The following is a 26,619-nucleotide window of genomic DNA, read 5'->3' on the forward strand; positions in this document are numbered from 1 at the left end:
TGATCCCAAATGCATGGATTTGGGGCCTTAATTTTGTTTTTATATGTAGGATTTTCCCCAGTAACAGCTCCAGTTGCCCTCTTACTAGCTCAGCTGGTATTTTCGTGTTGACAGTTATCCGTCTTCCTTACGACATCTCCTTTTCCTCCTCTCCCATCACTTTCTTCTCCTCCCTCACTGCCAGTCTTTCACTCTCTCCTCCCTCTCCCCGCATCTACATAATGATTTCCAAAAGGACTGTTGAAATTGTGCTCTTTATGCCAATCTCTGGCCAGTAGCATTTCCCTCTGAGAACAGTGCCAGCAGTCGTGTGAAGCTGTCAATGATCACACAGCCCTGCTTCTGGAGCCAGCACCAGCCGGAGGAAGCACCGCTTTGCCCCTACACCAGTAATTGTGAATTCAACAACAATTTCCTTATCCCATTGGTAAAAAGGGGTGGAAGCGTACAGGGAAATTCCCATGACCATGTACTGATTTCAAGCCCTTCAAAGCTAGAACAGACCAACAGCAAAGTGACAAAAGCCACATGGAGGTCGTGTTGCAACAGGCTCTGGAGGTGCCAGTCAGTGATGAGGATCTCCTTGTATGAGGCCTGGCAAACAGGTATAAGAAAAAGACAGTCCTTGCCCCAAAGATTTTACAGTCTGAGTATAATCTTCATTATTTGAATGGTAGATTTCCCAAGGTGAGGTGATTACTGTTGGAATTTATTCACCTTTGCCCATAAGTACAGATTGATTGCAACAAATTGTCCGTATGGACATTACTCCCACATGGAAGAATTTTTAGAAAACTGTTCTGCAGTAGCTAGCCTTTGGTATTTTTTTATAGTGCAGCCACTCATCCCAACTAGTCTTTCTTTCCCCTCCTCTCCCAAGGGTCCCTCTCTGCCAAATGTTGTTCCTGACCAATCCCCTCTGTTTTTCATCCTTTCTTGACTTCTCTTATTTCACCCCTCTGTTCCTCCCCACACAACCCACCTTCCTTTATCTTTCTGCTTTTCTTCCTTTTCAGCTGACCTCACTTTGCTTCTTGACAATTTTCTTTGAATACATAATAACGGCAGTGACAGATGACTGAAGAGGCAGAATAAACCTATCATTTATCTAAAGTGCTCCACCAGTCTCTGTCCTGGCTTCTGCAGTTATTAGGAATGATTATAATCAGTTCTGGATGTTATACAGTTTTAGTGAAAGTGCTATTTGGGTATTTTTCCACTGGCATTAATAGTATTAAGATACTTACTCAAACAGATATTGATACCACATGATTTGAAATATTCCTATATAATAAGAGAAACAATGCATCTCATCCTAGGAGAGTAGAAATGGGCAAAAAAACACTCCTTTCCACTTTTGACAATCTAATGCTTGACATTCAGTTAATTATCTTAAATCAAACATAACGCCCTAAAAAGATGTTAAGTACAGTAACTATCTCCTTCACCAGCTTCCCTGGAGTAGCTTTTGCAAGACACTGATATCAACAAATCAGTGTCATCACAGTATTAATTATTATTATTTATTTCATATTTTATTTCATATTTTATTTATTTTAATTTTTTATCTTTAATTTATTTTTATTATTTTATTATTATTTTTTACTTAGGTATTTTAGCCCTGATTTGAAATTCTGCTTTCCAGAAAGAATACTCTTTGGAAATGCATGTACAAACTATGAGCCCTTTTCTTTTTTCAGAAGCCTTTTGAGCTTGCAGGGAGATATTGAACCAGTATTAGATATTACTTTAACCTACCTAGACTGTTAGATTGGCTATCTGACTCAGTGAACTCTAGCTGTCTCTGTGCTGACAAAATTTTACGGTCACATTACTGATTTTAATATACATCAGGCTAAGTAACTGCTACTAGCTTGGGGAGGAAGGAGAAAGAGGCAGGCATTGTTTGTATAACATACAATATAGTGAGTAAAACTTATTTGCATCAGGTAAAATTGTAGTTTGCCTAAGTTCATTAGCTGCTAGGCTGATTGGAATTTCAGCTGTGAACTCACTTGCAATGGCTCAATGCCATGGTTCACTACATTCCTTTCTTTAATCACCTCAACGTGCCTTGTAATTCTTTGCTCTCTTTTCCCTCCTCATCTCTGCAGATCATTTTGTGTTTCTCTCCAGTTGGTTCCACGCTGAGAGTTAGATCTCGGAAGTTCCCAGCCATAGTTAACTGCACAGCTATTGACTGGTTTCATGAGTGGCCGCAGGAGGCCCTGCACTCCGTCAGCAGGAGGTTCATTGAGGAGACAGAGGTGATTGAGGTACTGAGTTTCAAGCTCGTCAATCAGACGAGAAAGCAACACAGATCCTTGAAAGATCAATAATTGAATGTGCTGGAAAAAACATTTCTTTTTTTATTCCTTTTGCATATTCATTGTCTTTTAAGATTATAAAGCTTACCCCAGCTACTGACTTCATTTCTATGACATGGGGTCATGGGAGGGGGAGGGAGAGGGAAACAGTGCTGAGAGTGCGTGGCTTATTTTCCCCAAAATTTCCGTGGATGTTGGGCTTTTAGAAATCCCACAGACATGAGAATGCCCCAGACCACGGGATAGATTTAACCTTGTCAGTATAATTTGAGGTGTTCACTAGCATAGTAATAGATGAGGAGCAAACATTTGCAGTCAACAACCCAGATGTTACCTCAGCACAGCTACATGTTTTCCATTCACTGAAGTTCTGGACAGGTTGAAATCTTCCCAGCAGCTGCACGCACAATGCAGCCAGCAGTTTAAAATCTGGGGACTGAGTTATTTCCTCCCCTTACACTGGAGTCTGAAACTTGACCCACCCCAAAAAAATCACGTGACAATATGTTTCCTTTTCGGCTTTCAGTGTGTAAAAAAAACCCAAACGTTGCTCCTGTGATGGGCAGTGAGGCTTTTAAACAGCCTGGCAGCATTTTTCCAATTGTGTTTTTAGTCCCATATTGTCTTGTGGCAGTATGAAGAAAGAAGAAAGCTATTCATTAAAAGATTTTTAAAGGACATTGACTTCCTTCTGTCAAGGGTGTCCCTCTTTCAGCCTGATAGGGATGTAAGGGTATATAACTGATCAGGCAGCTGGCATCATTACCGATGCTGATGGCAGAAATTGATGTGACAGAGTAGATAATCCAGTTCCTGATATTACAGTGCTTGCTACTAGATAGTTCACATTAAGCCAGAAAAGATGTTTAACCTCTTTCAATAGCTCTGAAAATATTCCTCTGTAAATTTTGCATCCTAGGATTTTGGGAAGACCGTAGATCCTCTCCCTTTTCTCAATGGCAGGTTCTGAGTTGTTTTTCTAAAGTAGTGTGTAAGTGAATATGGTGGCTGTGAAGGAGAGGGACTCTTAGCAGAGGCTGGTGTGCCACCTTCTATATGCAATGGTGGCTGGATTCTAACTTTTAATAGATGCCTTACTATTCTGGTATTCAATTTCCTTTGGACAGAGACTGGGTATGATACCAGCTTGTGCAGTGGTTTTGTGATGCAGACAACTATTTTCACTACTGCCAATTTGAACTCTGATGTCCAGATGTGAAAAGTTGGTGCATTAGTCCCTCACATGTATCTATTTTTAAAAGTTAGAATCTAATGTGTGTAGAAATGTAATGCAGAGAGGGTGCTAATACACGGTTTCATTTATAAGCAAGAAAGATGTAGGGAAATTGTTGGTTTTGGTTCAGTGGCAACTGGTGTGTAGCAATTCTGACTTTCAGAGGATCATACATCTGTTTTCGGACCATCGAGTGAGGTAAGGGATTTGTAGAGATCAGAAGCACAGGATTTCAAGAGTGCAGATGAAGAGCCTAGCATTTCAAGTCAACTATCCCCTGGCATTAAGGAGAACCCCATAGGGAGAGTTTCCAGGCAACTGAATGTTGTGGGGATGGCAACTGAAGGTCTGGCAGTGGCAATAGCAAGATACCTCTTAGAAAAGAGCTTGCAGAACTTGATGCCACCAGTTAGATGTAATAAGGACTGGAACTTGGGGAAAAGAAACAAACAATAAATTTTGTGCTGGATTAATATATTTTCTGTTACTGATAAACATCTGATTTCTGTGTTATTAGTTATTAGACTTTTTAGTTATTAGTTGAAAAGCCTGAATAGGGAATAAAATTTTAATGTGAAGGAGACTGCCACATTTGCAGCATTTGTACTCCGTTCACAAGGAAAAAATACAGAATCAATAAAGAATAAAGTAAAGATGGGATGGAGGGGCCTCTTTGATGATCTTTACATCCTGGTAGCAGAGATGTTTTGCATCCTTTACCTCCTGTGCCATTGACAGTGATCAGTGCCAGACAAGTTGTGATATGAAAAGTGACCAGTGACATCTACTGGTTGTGGAGAGACTTGCTTCACTTCTTATCTCAGTGTCTCACATCAGTGTTTGCTGTAGCTCACTCTACAATGGTATACTGATGCCTCCTATAGGATTCTAAGAGTAAGAGAGAGAGACTTAGAAATCCTTACTGTTTTTGATATAAACAGCCTAACCTTGCCTTGTAAGGTACTTAAAGAGATTTTGGTGTTAGGGCACCTAAATATTTATTTTTTTTTGCTGTTTTATCAACTTCCATGTTCCTGTTTAGTTTAAAGGAGAAATGAGGATAATGTGCAGAAGAGAGAGCATGTTTATGGTGCACTTTCTTTTGTCTAAAGGTTAAACACATTTATTTTGATTTGAATGAATACAAATTTGATCACTTCCTTAATAAATTTTAATCCACTCCATTAAGAACACAACATGTCATCGCAATTTAGGCGGTTAATATTAATGGACCCTTTGTTAAGAATAGTGTTTTTACATGGTGCAAAGTACCTGCTTTGGATATCTGGAAATAATTCATTAACAGGAGGAAATATGTATGTGCATATGTGATTCTCTTCTGTACACAGGCACAAATGAGTGGATAACTGCCCCTAAGAAATATTTTTCCTGTTCAGCCTAATAATGAAATAAATGGCAATTGACCCAAGAGACAAAATAATTTGACGTTTTATCATCATCAGACATTTATTTTAGGACTCTGTCTCCGCACGCTCTCCTCTCAGAGTAGCATTTGATGGCTGAGACAGTGCAGATAATGTCAGTGGGTATGTAAAGCCAATTAAAAGCCTAACATGGTAAAACAAAGTATAAAAAAAACAGCAAGGGGGGTTGGGAGTGGAAGGGGCAGGGCGGACCTGGAACAGAAGGACAGAGCAGCTATAACAGCTGTCTTTGTGGAAAAAAACATAACTAAGGGAGACAGAAGAGAAGCAGAAATGAATCAGAAAGGACAAGGCGAGGTGAGTAGCAAAGAGCGCAGCTGAGGAGGAGTGGAAAGTATTGTGAAGAGGGAAAGATCAGACAGTATTGTGGAGCGAAGCATGGGCCGGGAGAGTGGCAGAGGTATATTAGGGAAGCAGGGTGGGAGGGGATCACCCTGAAGAACAGAGAGAATCTTAGCTGGTATCTGGCTGCCTCTGTCAACTGAAAGGGATTTAAGTGGGTGGGTTCTTCCTTTTTTTCGTTTGTAGTGCTGCTGTGTTTCATGGGTAGTTCAATTTGCTTCATTTTAGATGTTTAGATGTCCCTTTATTGCCTCTTATCAGAGGAGGCTTGTTAGCCACAGCTCACCTTTGTCCATACTGTTGGCATGTATTATGATCATGCCATCCAGTAACTTGGGAGGATGAATGCCAGATCTACAGTTAAGCACTTGGTTATTGGTATAACCTACACTCAACTTTTAATTGTCCCAAACCTGTGTTTTAAGAAAACTGCAGTAATTACAAGAGGTTTTAGTTTGAGGCAGGTTTTGAAACTGTGCTTTTAAAGAAAAAAATCGCTACAAATAAAATAGTACAGCTAAGTGACCCCTTTAAAAATAAACCTCCGAGTTTAATGCCAGCTCTCTTGTGGTGAAATGAAACAAGAAATTCAGGCTGATGGAGAGTAACTGGATTTTGGGGCGGTTTAGGGTTCAGCATTTAGGCAGCATCTACAGGTTAAGAGAGAAAACAAGCTTTCTCCCCACCTCTAGAGTGAAATCCTAGCCCCACTGGAGCACATAGGAGTTTGAAACCAAAGGCAAACTGGGCCAGGATTTTACACCTATTGTTTAAGAAGTCTCACACTGCATTTTGGGACTGGGTGGGGGGACGTACTGGCAACATCCCAAAGCTTCATTCTCATTGGTTACTAGAATCTCTGGATGCAACTAGACAATGGTTATTACAAATCACCATGTTCAGTGGGACTGAAAGTGTAATCAAAGAACTTCATTTGGACTAACAGAGGACTTACAATCGCTCTTCTGTAAAAGCCACGTCGATTTTCAGTAAACTCCTTTTTGCTTTATTTTTGAATTGTGTGTTTAAAAAACTCAGCTATTTGACTGATCCTATCAGCAGGATTTCACCAGACCCACACTCAGTTCTTCCTCGTCTTACTTCCTGTGGAAGGGCTAGAAATACCCAGAAAAGACACAAAATAAAATAGATGAAGATCAGTGGAGTGGTAAATAATGATGAGAATAGGGCAGTCATGCAGAGCAATCTAGATCGTTTGGTAAACTGAGCCCATACAAATAAAACCTTTAATACAATCAAATACAAAGTTATAACCTAGGAACAAGGACTGCGGGCCATATCTACAGAATGAGGGCCTTTATTATGGAAAGCTGTAACTATGAAAATGGTCTAGGGATCATAATAGAAGAGAAACTGAACATGAGCTCCCAGTGGGATGCTATGGCAAAAGGGGCTAATGTGATCTTTGGATGTATAAACAGGGGAGTAGAGAGCAAGAGTGTGTGTGTGTGTGGGGAGGGTGGCGAGTGTTTGCCTCTGCATATGGCACTGTTGAGATTAATAGTGGAATACTTCATACAATTCCAATCACGTTTTTAAAAGGATGTTGAAAAACTGGAGAGGGTGCAGAAAAGAGCCGCAAAAAGGATTCCAGGGCTGGAGAAAATGCCTTAAAGTGAGAGACTTAAGGAGCTCAATCTGTTTTGTTTATCTTAAAGAAGATTGAGAGGCATCTTGATTTACAGTGTTATAATTATTCTGATTGAGAAAATACTGGTACTGTAGGGCTCTTTAATCAAGTGGAGAAAGGCATAACAATAATCCAGTGGCTGGAAGCTGAAGGAGAAACATTTACATTGTAAATAAGGCACATGTTTTTGACAGTGAAGGTGATTAACCATTGGAAAAAACTACCAGGGGAATTTAGTGGATGTCTTCAAATCAAAACTGGGTGTCTTTCTGAAAGATATGTTTGACTAAAGCCTAAACAAGTTAATGGGCTCAATGATGGGTATCTGGGTGAAGCTTAATGGCCTGCGATTATACAGGAACTCAGAGTAGTTGATCTAGTGATCCCTCTGGCCTTAAACTATGAATCTATTAACAAAGTGTGCCTCTGAGAAAAGCAAGTGACTTGCCTTACTCAACAGCATCCTCTCCAGGTGTAGGAAACTCACTGGAAGGGTGAAGGGAAGGGTACTGGCTATAGCGTGGTGTAGCGAGGAAGAGAAAAGGCGCTTAAAGTTGAGAGAGACTGGGGAGGAAATGGACAGCGTCAGAGTAGAAGTCAAGTTGGTTCCGGTGGGTTTTTAAAATATTTTGCAACAAAAACTCAAACTGATTAACATGCAGCCTGACAAAAAGAGAGAACCCTAAGTAGAGATGCTGAGATTTAAATACCATATATGGGGTGTATAAGGTTAACACTCCGTTACGAAACTTTGATAGGGGCTGAAATAATGTTTTAATGAAATAAACAAAGTGTGTTTTCTGAGGTATTAGCCCGGTCTGTCTAATCTTAGTATGCCATGTAATCTCCACATCCCACAACTCACTGTATTTTCATATATCAACTGGAAACATAAAATAAGGGGATCCACAATTAACCTCGTTTTCCTCAAACAAACAAAAAAACCCTTCCCACTCCTTTGAAGTTCTTCTGCTGTGCTATCTTGCACTGTAGTTTTGGAGGCTTGGTACTAAACTGTGCACTTTGTTTAAGAAAATTTGTCATTCTACCCCAGAGGTGCTATATCTTGAATAAGATATAGTGAAATCCAACATAATATGACATAATGACAGCTTGAAATATCTTTCCTTCCTGGCTCCCAATACTAACAATGGGTAGGTTTCCCTCCCTGTTTTGATAACTGCCTAAATTACACAGTCAAGAGGTTCAGTAGCATCAGTCATTTCTGCTATTGCTTAGTGCATTTTCGGCTAACAGAACTTGTTGGCGAAAGATGAGATCTGTAGTCAGAAGGTAGAATAGCTGGTTTAGTAATGGCTAGTTTAGAAAAGCAATAAATAGCCTTCCTTATCCAGACAAAAGTCTTCTTAACTCCAGTAGTGACCCAGAGCGGATACAGGATTGTCTGAGCTCTTGTATGCACAAAAGCCAGTATGCCAAGATCTAAAATAAAGTGATTTCCTTGGTGCATCGGAAGTAAAAAAAAGACTTTGCCTTTGTATCCAGTTCATAACAAAATACAAACTCCCCTTTCTCCCAGTTCTCATTAGGAATATTGAATATCCCTGATTCAGAACTTGGTAATCTTGGTTATTGGCTTGTTGCTATGTTATACTTCCTAGTGATCAGCAGTTAAAAAAATAATTGAAAGTATCAACTAGTTTTTACATAAAGAAGGCCAAACTAGCAATAATAATTTTCTTTGCCTACATCTCTGAATGGGTTTATAGTGAAAAATGCAATGTAGCATTAAAAAAAGAGAGATAAAGGAATGGCAGAATAAATAATTTATGCTAATGAAATTACTGCAATTAGTAGTTCCACAATGACCCTTTTAAAAGCCACAGCTGTTAATGTCAGGAAGTGCTGTCACTGCTGACCTTATCATAAGAGAAAGTGACAAATTGAAAATGCAGGGAAGACCAATCATCAAAGAGGTCTGTTCGGGAACGATTAGAGTTTTCTGAAAAACAGTGTGAATTACAACCAGCTGCTCTCTGGCTCGGCATATCTCCCATGCTGTGCCATTTTGTTAAGCTTCATAACAATAGTTATTTTGCCCCATTGAGACAAGTTGTCTCAGGCCACTTGCAGCTCTACCGGAACCCACTTCTTCCCTCACTGATTTACAAATGAAAATGTTGTTAAAGGGTGCTTTTCAGGACTGCTGAGTAGAGACCTCTCATAAGCATCATGATTGGGTAGGGGCCAGTTACTCTGTAAGAGGGTTGCCCTTGGCTAGGATGGATATCTGTACTGCAATGTTTGTGTGTATAATAGACATTTAAAAGTAAAAGACTGGAACAGATTTCTGCTTGTGATCAAATGTGCATAAAATATCTTTGTTCATTTCCTTGATTTAAGAAACAGATTTCTGTATTTTATTTTATATTAGTTTGGTTATGCTACCTTTGCTCCGACAAAGGATGTGTGGAGACTCTTATTTATTGTTTTAAAGACAATATATTTAAACTTTCCATATATGCAGTCATTCTGTATTTGGTTCCTGCTTCAGATTTCTGTTATCGCAATCACAGGTGAAACTGTTTGTGTTTTGTTTAAGCTAGCTTTTAAAGCCACAAAATGTAATGAGGCTTCTCACTGAGAAAAATTGTAAGTCTGTCTACACCAACCTGATTGTAATATTAATGATATAGGTTTGAAACGTTTAACTGCATCAGCAACCACTTATGAGCAATTTTCCAAAAGATCTCTAAGCATTATTGACAATGCTTTGGTAAATTATGTGTGACTTTCCTAAGAGTTGGTGTAGCTCATTTAATTCATATTAATTGATTTTTAGGCTTCCCTTGATTAATTGAACTGGGTTCGTCTTGTACAGAATGCAATAAATAATCATTAAAATGAGGGAGATGTGACTCCACAGATTATAAAGTTAAGTACATTAGAAGTCATAGAGGACAAAATGGAAAAATAAAGTTTAACCCAAGACTTACTTTCCCAAGCTCAAAGTTCTACAGAATATATATGCATACATGCTAGTGACTCTAATATTCTTAGATTTGTATTTTTTTTTTAAAAGCCCAAAACATTTCTCATTGAAAATGAGCTTTTCATTCCAAGCTTTATCCAGTGAATAATGCTCCAGATCAAAGCCCTAGGGTAACATATTTTATCTGTTGGGAATTTTTGGAATAAAAATAATTTAAAGACATGCACTTGGAACGCTCATTGTCCTGTCCCTTCCTGTCCTCCTCACTTAACTCAAGCCGAGTGGATGAAGACAGAGTTTCACTTTTGTCGATATTTTGTGCTTGGCATGGGACTACGTTAGTAAATATTATCTCTTTCAAGAGCTTTAAATATGCTTTGCCTGCTTTGATTATCATGTAGTATATTGGAAGAGGTATATATTCTAAAGGATCATAAAGTAGGATTGTCAAATAAAAGCTATAGGAAAGAAGTTATGAAGAAATGCTCCATTGGAGTACAATATACATACATCAGCGGCTCTCAAATGGTGGGTTGGGACCGCAAAGTGTGTCACAACCCCATTTTAATGGGGTTGCCAGGGCTAGATTAGACTTGCTTGGGCCTGGGACCAAAGACTGAGGGCTTCAGCCCTGGGCATCAGGACTCAGGTTACAGGCCCCCTGCCTAGGGCTGAAGTCCTTGGGCTTGGGCTTTTTCCCCCCCTCTCACTCACTGGGGGCTCAGGCTGGGTCAGGCGTCAGTCTCCCCCCCCCCCCCTCCGGTTGCCTAGTAATTTTTATTGCCCAAAGGGGGTCGCGGTGCAATGAAGTTTGAGAACTCCTGGCATACACTAAGTAATGGATTAAATGCCTGACCCAATACTCATTGAAGTCAATAGAAAGACTCCCTTTGACTTCAAATGGCATTAGATTGGGGCCCAATCCTGTTCTTTTGAAGTCAATGATGGTATCACCTATTGACTTCAAGTAGGAACTGGATTGGGGATTATGATATATGTGGGATTCTGTGGGGATCAATGGAACCAGAGCAAGACCATTGTGCACACTTTTTATTTGACCTGAAAATGATTTTTCAATCAAGAGTTCTAGAAGTGAAATTTCAAATTCCTAGCACATTAACTCTACACTTAATAGTACAATGGTGATTAATTATAGATTTTACCGTTTTTAGCCTTCTGTTGGTGTTTTTTAAAAATAACTCAAATCAGGGATGCCAGAATGGGGAGCCCGGGAGGCCATGGCCCCATCACTTTTTACCAGCTGTAAGGGTGAGCAATGGCAGAAGAGGTGGAGAGGAGTGAGTGGGAGATGGGGTCTTGGAGGAGAAGAGGTGGCATGGGGTGGGGCCTTGGGGAGAAAGAGTGGCGTGAGCCAAGGGCTCACGGAGCAGGAGTAGAGTAGGGCAGGGCCTCGGGGGGAAGGGACGGTGAAATTATACATAGTACTCAACTGCTGTTGCAGTGAAAGTCTTGTGAGTACTGAGAGAGAATTATTCTAAATTGTAAGAAGCTAGGGAGACAGTTTGATTATTTGAATTCTTTGTTTAGTGTACTGAAAGTGTTATGCTTTTGAAATAGAGTTTGAAAATTATTATTGCTGGCTATCCTTCCTTGGATGTGTAACTTTTCCTGAGGTATATAACTGTATTTAATCTTTGAAATATTCCTTTGCCCTGGCATTTAAATTTGTTTCTGTTCCTTTGATGTTTTCAGCCACATGTTCAGGATTCCATTTGCCTTTTTATGGCCTATGCTCACACCAGTGTCAATGAGATGAGTGCAAAATATTATCAGAATGAGAGGCGGTACAATTACACCACTCCAAAAAGTTTCCTGGCACAAATCTCACTTTATAAGATCCTGCTGGAGAAGAAATACAAGGAGATGTCCAAGCGCATGGAACATCTGGTGAATGGCATTCAGAAGTTAAAAACAACAGCTTCGCAGGTAAATTACCACATGTGAGGAAAGACCTACTCTTGTCATTCTCTCTCCTCTAAGGAATGCATATTTTTTTCAATTTGACCCTGGCAAAATTCGGTAATCTTGTATTGAAATGTCTCTGCACCTTTTTGGTAGGCTGCTGAGTTCTGGCACTGCTGGTTCAGTGCTGTACTAGGGCTTTGAAACTGGATGTTATCTTATGTATTGCCTTGCAAATTCCAGGTACCTGTAGATATCTGTCAAAGAAATGGGTTACTATCTTAACATTTGAGCTAGATTGTGGCTCAAAGTCAGAGCTTACCCTGGAGGGGTGAGAAGGGCTCCAGAAAAATTTTTAAGAGGCTCAGAGCGCATACTACAGTAGTAGCAGGGCCACCCTGGGAGAAGGTACAGATATGCTCCTGTCTATGGTAGCTGGCTGGCTGATGGGGAAGGGAGGATTAGAGGGGTGAAGCCATCACTTCTTCCCATCTCTTTTTAGGAGGCTAATGCTAGCTAGCTGTAAGCAGTGCCTGTGCTCCCCACCAAACTGACTCATCTCTGCACAGGGATACCAGGAGTGGGAAAGCTCTTTGGATCCTCTTTTCCCCTCCCAGCCTCAGAAACATGCTAATGACTGGCAATTTGTTTGCTAAAACTACAAAGTCTCTGTGTTTATCGATCAATATAGAACATTTAAACATTCAGTTGCAGTGTTTGCACAGCACTGCAACTTTGTGCTAGTGCATGAGAACTGGGAGGACAGACTTCACTTTTTTCATATTCCCTCAGCTTGGGCAGTAGGAATAAACAACTAACATTGAAGACTTTTAGTTCTGTATTAACAGTCAGCTTTAGGATACCACATGGTGCTCATGAAACAATGCATCAAGAGGGTTAAGTGGGAAGATTCCCAGGGTTCTAACAGAGGCAAAGCTGGGGAGAGGTTGTGTCATAGGTTTTTTGTTGGGCTTCAGAATTTCACCTTAACGTTTTCCAGCAAACAAACAGAAGAGCCCTCAGACATTCTGCTGGCTTTGAGGTTTAAAGCTGCTAGTACTGACTTGGCACCTGTCCATATCAGGTTATAGTGAATCTCTTCTGATTTGATACAGAATCAGATCATGGCCAACAACCAGATAAAATGCTTGAATGAGTAAGAAAAACCAAAGAATAAAATATATTCAAAGCCCTTCCATTATGCATGGAAAAATACTGTTGTTGGATATTTTTATGTGGGTGACTAGCATGTCAAGCAATAAATTGCTCTTTCAACAAACAGGTAGCCTTTGTTAAACAAAACCTGATTTTTTTTAATGGAAACCGTTCGGCAAATCTCCATTAAAATTATCTGTGAAAGGCTCTTCAGAGTGATTAATGAGCATTTTCCAACATGTCCTGTTGCTGCTGTTTATACATCTATGTCAGGGCTCGCAGAACCTTGTTGAGCTGCTTACAGATCACAGTTTGGGCACATCAGAGGAGCTGTTGAGGTTTTGGTGGGTGTGGTTTGATTGTTTTGTATAATTTGTTAGTTCATTTAGAAAGCAACAAACTTCTCCCCTGAGCCACAGAAATGGGGCTGTAACATGGAAACAAATCATAACAAGTAAAGATGAAAAATAAGGGATGGATACTATTCTGCTTTGAAATGGAATGGAAAACAAAGTTCAAGTACAAGTTATATCTCCCTTCAGGAAATGTACATGTTCAAGAAGTGTGCCTGATTAATGACTACTCCAAAACATTTCTTCTCTGTTGCGCTGTAGGTAGAAGACCTGAAATCCAAACTAGCCTCTCAAGAGGCAGAACTACAACTGAGAAATCAAGATGCTGAAGCTTTGATTACTAAGATAGGGCTCCAGGCTGAGAAAGTGAGCCAGGAAAGAGCCACTGCTGATGCAGAGGAGCGAAAGGTCAGTCTAATTCCACCATTTAGGGTTGTTGAGCTGTATTTAACACAAAATAAACCTTTGTAGGTGAACAGTTTTGAACAACTTTCTCTCTAGGGAGCATGAAGTCTAAGGAATTATTATACTTGTACATGTAACTGCATTTCAGACGATGATTATCATTTGACCTTTCTTTACATTATGCATTTTCTCAACCTTTTAACTCTTTTAATGATATGAAAGAATAATAAATACTGAGTTCATTCAAGCATATAATGGAAATGGATCTTCAGAATCAGGCCTATTTGTTATACAGTAATGGTCAGTCTTCTCTGAGACCTTTAGGTTTCTAAAGGCTTTGTGGTTTTAGTTAAATTGAACAACTCAATTGATATCAAAGTCCATTCCATTGCCTTACATTTATTTCCAAATTTTGAATCCTAAAATCCTTCTATGGGATGTATAAGTAGGGTGACCATATGTCCTGTTTTGGCCAGGACAGTCTCTTTCTTTTTTTTTTTTTTTTTTAAGTCCTCTCCGAGCCATCCTGACTTTTTGGGGAAAAGTGGGCATTTGTCCTGTTTACTCTTGCCAACTGATCAAATTTGCACGAGCAAATGGGGAAAATGCCCACCTTTTCAAAAAAGTGTGAGCAGCGATGCCAGCCCCGTGCAGGGCTCGGATGGGGGGCAGGCAGGGCTTGAGTGAGCAGCGGCGACACCAGCCCCAGATGGGGGGGAGGTGTTGGGCAAGCAGCTCATGCCAGCCTCATGCACCAGGGTTGGGGGCGCTCGGGCTAGCCCCATGCAGTGTCCCGTTTTCCCTTTTGGAAATGGGGACACTGCATGGGGCTAGCCCTATGTGTAAGCAGTTCAGAATCTGCATTATTTTTCTCTGCTTTGCTCAGCATATAGAATTATCTATCAATTTTATTATTAAAAAGATAGAGAAACTACACTCAAATTCAGGATTTTATCCTGAATCAAAACGTTTAAACCACTAAATGAAGCATCCTATTTTTGCACTAAAAATACAGTGAATATATCTTTATGCTATAGTAGCCACTGATCTGTTTAAGTCCTCCTACCCTAATGGACTTCTGCAAGCTTGGCATTTTGCTGTGAAAACTGATGTAACACGTCTATGTAGCAAGAACTATGATTCTATGATACAAGAGTTACTATTAGGTGTACTTTATTTTTTTTAATGCAAATTTTTGAGCCTCATTCTGCTTTCGTTTAAAGATGGTGTTTTTTTGTTTTGCCACTGATACAAATAGAAATTGTTATCAGACCCTTTTTGTATCTCTCCAGCGTATGCTGATTATGGACTTTAACATTTGCAAATCAAATTTTATACAAGAATTTAAAAGATTTGACATAAATGTTAAAATCAAAATAGTATTATTAAACTTGCACAGATTGGATTGCTCAGGAAAAGCTCCCAATTTTTTCAACCACCTTTCAGTGGACTTTTTATTGCATCTGTTCTGCATGTTTCCGATAGATTTAGAATTGAGGAATGTCCTTACCACAATTCAAATTACTTCATTAAGCAATTAGGTACAACACTTAGTGTGATTATCGTGGGATAATCACGCCCCAGGCCATTTTTTTCAGGCTCGAGGCATAGCCTCATGCCTATAACAATTACCACATTTCCTTTAGTTGTCTTAGTGCTCTTCTAAAATGTTTTAATTGAGATGAAAATATCTGTGTGTGTGTTACACTAATCTCAAGATATTTTAAAAAGCTGCAAATGGTTTATAAAGATTAATCTGCACCTGTAATTTTTTATAAAAAGTGATAAGCAAATGAGAATACAAGCAGTTTATAAATATTTCTCAAACCATGGAATGTTGGCAGTTGGTCACACTTTAAACTAAAGTAATTAAAATAAACCTTTAGAGTGCAGAAGTCTTACAGGGTCCCCAGTGTGCAGCCTGGCCTGTGGAACCACTGAGCCTCTCCAAACCCACCAACCTGAGGTATCCCTCACATTTTGATGCTGATGTCAAGCTACAAACATCTAATAGGCACTGAACTTGCACAGGCCACGTCCAGACTAGGGTATTAATATCGATTTTAGATACGCAACTTCAGCTACGTGAATAACGTAGCTGAAGTCGAATTTCTAAAATCGAGGTACTCACCAGTCTGGACGGCGCGGCATCGATGTCCGCGGCTCTCCGTGTCGATTCCGGAACTCCGTTCAGGTTGATGGAGTTCTGGAATCGATGTAAGCGCGCTCGGGGATCGATACATCGCGTCCAGACTAGACGCAATATATCGATCCCCGAGCAATCGATTTTAACCCGCCGATGCCGCGGGTTAGTCTGGACGTGGGCACAGACATCCACAGGCAGGGACACACTTGTGATACATAAATGATCTCTCAGCCACTCATAAACTATCAATAGGGAGGCTCCAGCCAATTCCCTCCAGCTCTCCATCCTGGCACCTCAGAACTGTACCATCTTACACTGGGTCAGAACCCTCGCCAGTGCAAGTTCATTACCTAGTTTGCCACTCCTTTGTGGAAAAGTGGACATGCACCAGCCTTTGTAACCTTAGCAGGTTTCCCAAGCACTTTAGACAACTCACTGGTAAGGATAAAACATCAAAATTAGTTTATCTCTGACCCTTTATGCCTACCACTTATAATCCTTAAAATCTATCTTTCTGTAGTTAATAAACTCAACATTTAGGATTAAGATAACTAAGCAAGTCTTGAATCAAACAGCTCTGACAGATGATACAACCAGGTCACAGTTCCTCTATATACAGACTGGATTCTCTTTCTAGCCTGGGACCAAATTTCCCCAGTTCAAAGCCTTTGCCTTCCCGATGAGTTTCCAGGTGTTGACATGAGGAGCAGTGAAGAGAGGCCAAGGGATGATGTCACTTCCCCTCTTTTTTTTTTTTTTTTTTTTTTTTTTTTAAATTTTCTTCTTGTTTGCTGGAAAGATCCTTGCTGTTATGATGGGATCAGGCACTCCCCATTGGTCAAGCAGTCTCCATTTCATACGTGACTTCTCTAATGAGTCTCTGGGACAGTGGATTCTTTTCTTTATGAGTGTTGATGAGCTATTAACACTACTGGTGGCCACTCCTTTGTTGTAACTGAAAGGCTGGTTTTGGGTGTTCCCAACCTTGCAACATATTTCAGTAACAATACTTCCTAACTTCACATACAGTGACGGTACATACAATCCAATGGGATATTAATGTTTAACAGATCAAGACTTCTAAAACGATACCTCAGAAGGTATATTTTGTACAAAACATATCATAAACATATCACCATGGTGAATATGGGGGCTCCAGGGTGCTACTGGTACAGAATATCACAGGAAGCTAATGGTGTAGGGATTTTGTAAGTTTTTAAAGCATTTACTAGATGCATGCTGCCTTTAGAGATGCCCTGTGTTTAGAGGACTGGGGAGGGATGGGGTGATCGCATCACATCAGAATCAGTCAGAGAGGAAGGATGAGTCTGGATGGGACCAGACCCATGATGTAAGCTGGAGTTTGTACAGGAGTCAAGAGAGTCTGCTTAATTGTGTCACTTCTTTTGAGCTTGTAAACAGTGGCAGCAGCGCTGCAGCTACTCTTTGGCAGCTGCAATCACTCTATCACATCAGAGTAGCTGTACAGCTATAAATGCATCATGATATGTCTTGCTTTCTAATAAGGAACCTGCCCCCTTCAGAGAAGAAAACAACACTGTCACACTAGTACAGAGTTGTATAGGTATTGTGGATGCTGGAATTACATTGGGTAAGCATGGGGAGTGAGGCTGGAACCACTCTGGCTCCCCCCTCCCCAACTAAAACAATGCTTTTTGTTTGTGTGCTGCACTTGGATCATCATGTTCAGTAGTCCAACTGAACTTACGTGTGATTGTATGTTTTATTTCCAGCTCTCCCAGAAATTCAGATATTGCTCAGGAGGTCTTGTCTATAGGCACTTCTGCCCTGAACTGGACCACCAAAATGTTGGAGATCAGTATTAAGTCTACCTCCACTTGGAGGAATGGACTGATTGAAATCACCTTTCTGTCTCCCATTCCCTTACTTTTTTTCTTAAAATCAATACGTATAGCTTCTTTGCTGCCTCCAGCCACCAAGAAGCAAAGAGTAGTAGCACAATAAACAAGAACAAAGAAGAGAAAATGAGGGAAATCAGAAAATGGAAATAAAACTAAAGAATCAGCTTTGTGTGATATTTTAATTGTCTGTTCTGTTTAATGGAAGGTACTGCATCGTATTCAAACCACTGCATGGTACTGTTTATGATGCAGGAGATTTCAGTAGGTACACGTTCTTACCATTTTTAAATGGTGCTACATATGTTGTATGCAGCGTTGTTGTGGTCATGTTGGTCCCAGGATATTAGAAAGACTAAGTGGGTGGAGTAATATCATTTATTAGACCAATTTATTGAAGAGCTTGGTGCATCTCAAAAGCTTCTCTCTCTCACGAACAGAAGTCGGTCCAATAAAAGATATTACCTTACCCACCTTGTCTCGCCACAGCTGTCGGGCTGAACTGCTGACTTGTATCTTCCCATATTAGTGCAGCTTGTCTAATACAGAATTTGTATTTCTCCCCATATATAGTAGTATCAGTAGCTTAGGCTAGCAGGCGTGCAGCACATGGAGAGAAAGTGTGAACAAAGGAAGAGCTGAAAACTATACACAGTACTTAATTTTAAAGTATGCTATGTCTGTGATGCAAACTGACGAATGCTGGGAAATTCAACCTGTAACTCCCGCCAACTCAATCCTGAACTCATGTTGTTTTCGAGGTGGGGAAAGGCAGGAGGGATTGAGTTTCCTGATTTAGCAATGTGTCCCCTAATCTGAGTTTATTCCTAGTTTGTTGTTTTCTTGTTTTGTATGTGTATCTATGTATTCTACACACACACACACACACACACACACACACACACACACACACACACACACACACACACACACAACTGCCAGCCCAGATTATTGTACAAATAACTACTGTAAGTAGGACTTTACCTATTCATAGTAAAAGTTCTTGGGGAGACTTTTTTTTACTGCCAATGCAGTGTAGCATCTATCCAAATATTAATATCCCAATCACTGTAATACTTTTCTTTCTCTGTAATTAGGCTTTATTCAAGCAAGACCTAACAGGAAATGTGTGCGTGAGAAGCTATTTCACATGAGTTGTGAGATACAAGGATAAAGACCAAACTAAATACAACTGACTTCAGCCCCAGGCAGCATATCCTTAAAACCATAAGTACAGTAACCTCCCAAATATGCAAGTGTAAATGATACAGAAATCCTGTACTAAGGGCTTGTCTATATGATAAATTTGCACTGATATAACCCAAATCGGTTTTTAAACTGATATAGTTCAGCCATTGCACAAGGATGTGTGAAGGCTCTTATTTCAGTTTTAGGAGTGGCTTAATTTGGTTTATGTTAAGCCTTTCCTAATAGACTTCAGACAAACTGATATAAAAATCTCTTAAACCAAAATAAGAGTGCCCACAAGGAATCTGTATTGATTTAACCATATCTGTTTAAATTCACACCTGAATTTAAACCAGTGCTAATACTAGGGGAGCCCATTGCACTGTGTCAGGTTACTCATGGGCTCTCCTTAGAATCCCTGGATATGTGAATGGCAGCGGAGACCATCAGTAAATGTCAGAACAAGTCTCACCTATATAGTAGTTAAAATATAAAATGGGACAACCCTACAGCTAGAAAGAGAGAAGCTGTGCTGCCCAGCTACACGGAGACTTCTGGGAGAGAAGCCTACAGGTATTTCCCAGATGGTGAAGGTTGGGGATGGGAAGAATGGGGGCTGTGGTAAACACCTTCCCCCTGCAGGTAGCAGCAAAAGCAGGAAGTCAGGCAGAGACTGGGCAACTTGTTCCTCCACCATGAGGTTCAGTCACTGCAGGGAGCCAAGCAGTTTGCTCCTCTACTGAGCCAGGAAAGAGCAGCATTAGGAGCACGGGGAGACCCTGGAGAATGAGCCACCCACTCCCTGTTCAGAGGAGAAGTAGCCCCTGCAGAGAGTTAGGCTATGTCTACACTACCACAGTAAGTCAACGTACACTACGTAGCTGGAGTCAACATACCTTACATTGAGATACCACGGGTTGTCAGTGGGAGAAAATCTCCCGTCGACTTACCATACTCTTCTTGGGAGTAGAGTACAGGAGTGGACGACAGAGTGATCTGCAGTTGATTTGGTGGGTCTTTATTAGACCTGCTAAATCGACTGCTAGTGGCTCGATCTCAGCGCATTGATCCCGACTGTAGTGTGGGCCTGCCCTTAGAGACTGAGCTTCCTGTTCCTCGACCAAACGTGCAGAGGCAGGATCCCTACTGCTGCAGCAGCTGGTGTGGGAGCTAAGAGAATGAGAAGATCTGTTGTGCTGCTGGGGAGCAGGGGAATTCTGATATCACAGGGGTAACTTGGAATATACTTCTGCTACTCCCAAGGAGTGATGGGGCCTGCTGAAATTCAAAGAGTTAGCTGCACCAAAGGGCCCAGCTAAACCAGGATTCCCAGCCAACCCTCACCTGCACCAGGTTATCTACTCAAGTACGTAGGTTCTCCAAGAAGCTTAAAATATATTTTGAGGGATCAGAATAGTCTAGTGTGGAAGAATTTGGCAGGTTCAGACTTGGATGAAGCCAGACTGTATGAGACCAGACCGGTGGAGTAACCCTGAGCTTGTAAGGAGCCAAGACAGACCTCTTATTGGCCAGGTCTCAAATAATTCAACCCACATATTAGATGTCTGATAGTCAAGCAGGAGTTCTGTGGTCACCGGGGAGACACTGGGGTGGTACTTGTGCAAGTGACTGTCCCACAGCATCTAGAAGGGGAAATTATTGGTGGCCTGGGCTATTTTTGATGGTCATATTTGTTTCTGAAATTTGTTCTTTGCTCTGGGGTAGGTGAGATGGTGCTCGGGGCACTCAGGACTGCGAATCACTTTGTTGCCACCTGCCTGCAGTGCAAAGAAGCCTTGCCTGTGCCAGCTGGGTGTTAACGCCCTGACACAATCAGCCTGTCAGCTGCTCAAACACTCTTTTCTAGGCTACACCAGCCCTGCCAGTTGAAAATAGCTGCACTCCAGGCCTTAAGTCCATTCAAAGTGTCCCCCTGTGATGTTCAGCCCCTGATCACTGGATGCCCACAGAAATCCCAGATCCTCCATTTCCAAAGGAATGGTGTACCCTAGTTTTGCCTTAGAACACCACCCTTGCATCACATGCAGCATTTGAGTTCGGTTATAATAAATCAAAGAGAAATTTATTTAAGAAAAAAAGAGATTCACATAGAAACCAGGGAGAACAAACAGTTACATATAAAACAAAACCATAAAACATGAACTAGGGCCTGCACTTATTGATAGTTACCTTTCCTAGCTAATAAAGCAGATTCTCACCCCCAATGTTCAGTCTTTTGTAGCACTCACTAGCCCCAAGAAGCCAGGACCCAATCTTTCATGAAGCATTTCTGCTCCTCAGAGAATGGATCCAGAGTATTTTTCTCCATCCTGTTGATATATTGAATCAGTCTGTTGCCTTTATTCACAGACAGGGTGACCCCTTTGTTGTCATATCCTTCCTTTCCACTTCCAGCTGGTTTCAATGTTTGTAGTTTGTTTTCTATTGGCTTCTTTGGATTGTTGCAATGGAGGACTACAGAGCAACACATTACATATTTGGCTAGCCTGTGCAGGGTGACAACACCTTCCAACTTGAATGGGCCTCTGCTGAGACATATGCTTCTCTGGTGACTCATTTTCGCTCCAAGACCATAAGAGCATGATTTTCAATGTAGTGACATTACTCCTTAAATATCACCATACCCACATCTCACAATGGTTATGGGTATCAATAAGATACACACTTTCAGTAGGGATCTCACATGCTATCTTTTATGGATAAATACCATGAAAGCAATTTATTAGGTATAGTGAGTTTGTCAGGACTGAGACAGGAGTTGCAGTGAACCCTTTGCCAATTGGCACCAATGGCTTTTCTGTGTCACAGTATGGCCAGGTCTCTCCTACCCTCTCTCCAAACTCTCCACTTTCCATCATGCAGACTGAGCAGAAGCTCGGCACTCCTCGCTTATCTGTCACCACTCTAGTTTTAAATTTCAGGGGGCAGCGGTGTGCAAAATTATCCTTTTCAACCTGCCCCCAATCAATCTTTCATCTACAGAATGACAGTTTTTCAGAGATCATTTCCCTGAATCAGTCCCCTCCCTCTATTCCCCTCTTCTCGCACATGGCAGAGATGGTCAAACTGAGTAGATAGGCCATGAGGTGCTCCCATGTCTAAGGAAACTGTATCATGAGGCAAAGACTAGGAGCTCTCCCACAATCTCTCACAGCTCAGGGGCCCTCACTTGGCCAGGAAAAGGGACTCAGACAGGACAATGTTTAAGACCTCTGGGCTTACCCAGCACCAGCCAAGACTTTTCCAGAGAAACCTCTGCAAGGTTGTTGGTACTACACAAATCAGACCATCCTCACTGATCAAGAACAATTCAGGCTGGCTCTTTGGGACTTCCAGGAACCCCTGAAAAAGGAGCACAACAATATGATGACTGTTCTATATATAAATGGACAAGAAGTGTTGTCCTTTCCCTCTACACAACAGGAGGAATATGAGGAAACCACATGGGCACAACTGGATTCCAAATAATGGTATTTATTAACTATATACAAAAACACAAGACTTCTCTAGCTACTTATGTTTGCTGTTGCTCTACCAGGCTTCTGAATGCCTTCAGAACAGAAGATAGGGAGGCCTACTTGAGGGCTCCCAAATTATTTAAAGGGATAGTACCTGATTCCTATACAATGTGAGGTGGGGACAAGAAACTCAAGCGTATTTGCTGAAGTGGGACAGATTGTCTCTTGGGCAGAAGGCCACCCCTAGCTGCATCAGAGTGATTTACATAAGAGGGATGCTGAACACAAAAGCAGGCTGTCTAAGCTATCAGCAGAGAGACTACATGGAATGCTCCCTAAACCTAGAACTATTATAGTTGATTTCCAGTACCCCAGGCTATCTCCAGGGAGATCTGTTTGCATACAATCAAAATGCAAAGGTGAAACTCTTGTTCACTTGAGAAGAAGACCGCACCTCACTGGACACTCTGACTCAGATCTGTTTTGGCTCTCTGCTTTCCCTGCCCTTCTGCTAGGAAGAGTCACTCAGAAGGTGAAAAAAGAGGAAAGTATAGAAGAAGGCCATGGTACTGAGAACTGTTTCTAGGCAGTCTCCCACCTGACAGGATCTCCTGTCCTTTAGCCAGGTCCTGATTTTGGAGTGTGACAGCTTGGCTAGCTTAGATGACCCACAAAAATAGACTATCTTAGCATCCCACAGGCCTTCCACCCTCTTAGCCTACACAAGAATTTGGGCAAAATTCTACTGACATCAGGCTAGAAAGACAACTCCAGGAAACTAATCATCCTAGCTCTTCCGGATGTGTTGCAAGATGGCCTAAACTTGGGCCAAAGACCTCCTACCATTATATCTCATGTCTCAGCACTAAATAGTGTTATAAACACAGGCTCTTCCATGTCTCTGGTGGATCACCCAATGGTAGTCAGGCTCTTTAGGGGAGCATGTCTACCAAAACTAGCAGTCAGATCTGCCTTTTCCTACCTGGGATCTTCCCATAATTCTGTAGGCTCTCATGATCCAGTCAAACAGATGGCATCTAAGTCCCTGCATTTTATTTCCATGCAGTCATGCTTCTTGATCACTGTCATATCAGAAAAGTCTGAAGCCTCTGCTCTTACTACATCTTCCATAAGTCATTTTTCATACTACTGAATCATTTGTTACCAAGATAAACTCTTCTTTCCATACATCACAGAAAATTGTTCTTCCTTTGTTTTTCCCAAAGCCTCTACACCTGTATGAAAGAGTAGTTCAGTTTTACCGTAGGAACTGATTTGTTCTGCTGTCTGTTCATTTCTTTCACCCTAAATGTCTGGGCCTGAAAGCTCCTCCATCACCAGACATCAAACCAATCCCAAGGGGATCAGTGCCCATTCAACATTCTTGATGGCAGCATCCTGGGCAGAAAGGGAGTCAACCATTGAGGAAGATCTGCCTCTTCTTGCCTCTCCTCCTTTGGCAATATTTGTGTGAGTTGTCATGCCAATAAAGTCTCACTGAATTGAATTGAAATTCTGTAAAGCTGCTATGTAGTCACTCCCAACAACACTGTTTTTAAAGAGTGCTGTTGAGTTTGCCTTCATTTTTCTACAGAAGGAAAATTCCTTGAGTGGAAAGTGCTCCAAGCCATGGCACCTAAATAACTTAATTATACTATTTTCAATTTCCTCATTCTACAGATGTTGGAGGCCTCTCATACTTGTCCATGAGGCTCTGAGAAAGAGCCATGACCCTTCCACTTTCACTCCAGATGAGTGCTTCCGCAATTGTAATGAAGCACTAAATTTTTACTAGCAGATTAAAAATAAAAGTTCATTGAGTGGCACTTTATTCAGCCACATTTATTATACACTTCTGGAATGAGAGCAGGAGGAGTGTGTTCAAGGTGTGGAGCCTCATGGACAAATCTGAGCTGCCTATGATATTTGCAGGAAGCGAATAGCAATCCAAATGTCTTCAAATGGCAAAGAGGCCATATCTAGAAAGGATATGATCAGGTAACAAATTTTGCAGTGTATTTCCAGGGTGGTTTCAGGATATGAGTAATTGCTCTGTGTAGGTGGTAATTTAGCCACTGGTATACAAGTTCTCCCTTACAAAGTGCCTTGTAGCTGTTCTGAAATGGCTTTTAAAATGCATGTTTATTTAATTAGTGGGTATTATTAAAATAGAGCTGACACCATTAAGTTATCAGAAAGCTTAATTTATTTCCACAGTACAAAAACAATGTCATAAACCAGAAGTTCTGGGCAAATTTCCATTTTTTAAAATTCATTCTGTTTTTCAATTACACAATTACAAAATCCCAAAGTGGTCTAAATGTCTATTTTCTTACCTGATGTATTAATACAATCAAAACCAATTAAAAAATATATATTCCAAGAATAAAACATATTCACCAAATTTAAGCCTGGCATACATTTTTTATTTTATATTTAGTTATAAAATTGTCAGTTTCCATCATCATCGTTTACACTATCAGAGTGTTTAGTTATGACCCTGACCAGGGTATATTGTGATTACATAACTGGGCAAATGATAGCATAACTTAACTTTTTTTTGTCATGATGCCAGATAAATCTGTCTGAGATCGACAAATGTGGCAATTTTTCTGCCATTTTCTAGCTCCTCCATTTGCCTACTCACTATTTTGCCTGTATTCTTGATATCAATGTGTTTTTCCCTCAAAGAATTTCAGAGGGTATCCTCCATCTTCTTCCATGTTTCTGCTTTAAAAAGGATAGAACAGCAAAAGGGAGCAACTTCATGATTTAGGACAGCAAAGAGCAGCTAGGATGAAAGGAATGTGGCACTCTGAACTCTTTATCAGAAGTAAGGGGGTTTATGCTTTGTCTGGATGCAGTGGTCTGCAGGAAGAGGAGCCTGCAATAGTGGTCTCCCTATAAGCCTGGGGTTGTAAGTCACCTGCCCTGCGGAGCTTTAACTTTGCAGAGCTCAGTCACAGCTGGAGATCTGACCCATTGTCTCTTTCTTGGGATCATTGTATGTCGGGAGATTTTTTGGTTCTCATGATAGGAGCATAGGATTTGCCACAGTTTATGTGACAGTGCCTAATGTAAGAGAGATTACTATTTACTATATATTGCTTGCATACCCAGACACTAAGAAAAAGATCTGTCTGCAGCTTAAGCAGCTCTGACTGTATATGTGGAAAATTAGGTCTCAGGGTAAACTCTTAAGATTCTTTGTTTGAATAGGTAGTGGCAATCCAAACAGAAGTATCTCTGAAGCAGAGAGAATGTGAAGATGACCTGGTGAAAGCTGAACCTGCTCTAGTGGCTGCTACAGCAGCTTTAAATACACTTAATAAGGTAAGAATCAGGCAGTTTAATGGCTGTGAGGAACTTCCTTTGAAGGATTTTAATAAGTTATGTATGGCTCAGCCCATTGGGCTTGTTGCTGTACTGATCAATAAAAGATCAGGAACGAGCTTGTTCTCCCATCTCCCTAAACTGGCAGCCCCTGGGAATTTTGTAGAAGCTGCATAATTAGTATGAAGGAGCACCTTGAACCTCTTGAGCTCTGGCTGATTGGAAGCATCACTGTGACATAGGATCTGCTATGTGTGTATGCGGGACAGGGGGAAGAAGTGCATGTGTCCAGAAGAAACTGACAAAATAGTATGATGTGTATAGATTATTTTACCTACTGTTATTGAAAGTAGTAGCACTACAGTATGGTACAAGTGTATAGGTTATTTTACTGTGATTTATTTCACTGACGATAAAGTCAAGTCGCATCAAATAATCTATATTAAATATAATATTGACTGCAACAAGAATAATTAGTTGATTTGGGTTCAAGTCCATCAGGAAACTTGCATGAAAAAATGGCTTTTGCACTTTTCACTGTAGAAAATTGTGTATAAAGAATCCATACAGAACATTGCTTGTTTGTTTTAGTGCTCCTGGACAGTGATGGCTTCCTTTAACTATCATGCAGGTAGTTGCAGCTCTACTTATTATATGAAATAATGACCAACGGGATCACAAGCAACCAAGAGTCATCAAAGAGTACAGCTGTGCATTCCTAATCTCTTAATCAGAATGATTCTGCTGTTCTTCTGCTGCACCAGCAATTGCATTATTTCTCTGTAGACATCTCTCGCTTTGTAGA

The 26,619-nt window shown here is 40.8% G+C and overlaps 1 protein-coding gene across 12 annotated transcripts in view; it reads left to right on the forward strand.

Annotated features, from left to right (window-relative positions):
- DNAH11 (dynein axonemal heavy chain 11) overlaps positions 1–26,619 on the forward strand; it is a 296,073-nt gene that overhangs the window by 174,710 nt on the left and 94,744 nt on the right. For 10 of the 12 annotated variants that reach the window (XM_030550733.1, XM_030550734.1, XM_030550737.1 and 7 more), the window contains 4 exons: positions 2,115–2,276; positions 11,666–11,899; positions 13,645–13,791; positions 25,701–25,814. In XM_030550733.1, coding sequence (XP_030406593.1) covers positions 2,115–2,276; positions 11,666–11,899; positions 13,645–13,791; positions 25,701–25,814 — 657 coding nt within the window. The remainder of the gene's footprint in view (positions 1–2,114; positions 2,277–11,665; positions 11,900–13,644; positions 13,792–25,700; positions 25,815–26,619) is intronic. The other 2 variants (XM_030550735.1, XM_030550738.1) reach the window with 2 other exon arrangements.

The sequence above is a fragment of the Gopherus evgoodei genome, chromosome 2 (genome assembly GCF_007399415.2).
Source record: "Gopherus evgoodei ecotype Sinaloan lineage chromosome 2, rGopEvg1_v1.p, whole genome shotgun sequence".
NCBI classification, from domain to species: Eukaryota; Metazoa; Chordata; order Testudines; family Testudinidae; genus Gopherus; species Gopherus evgoodei.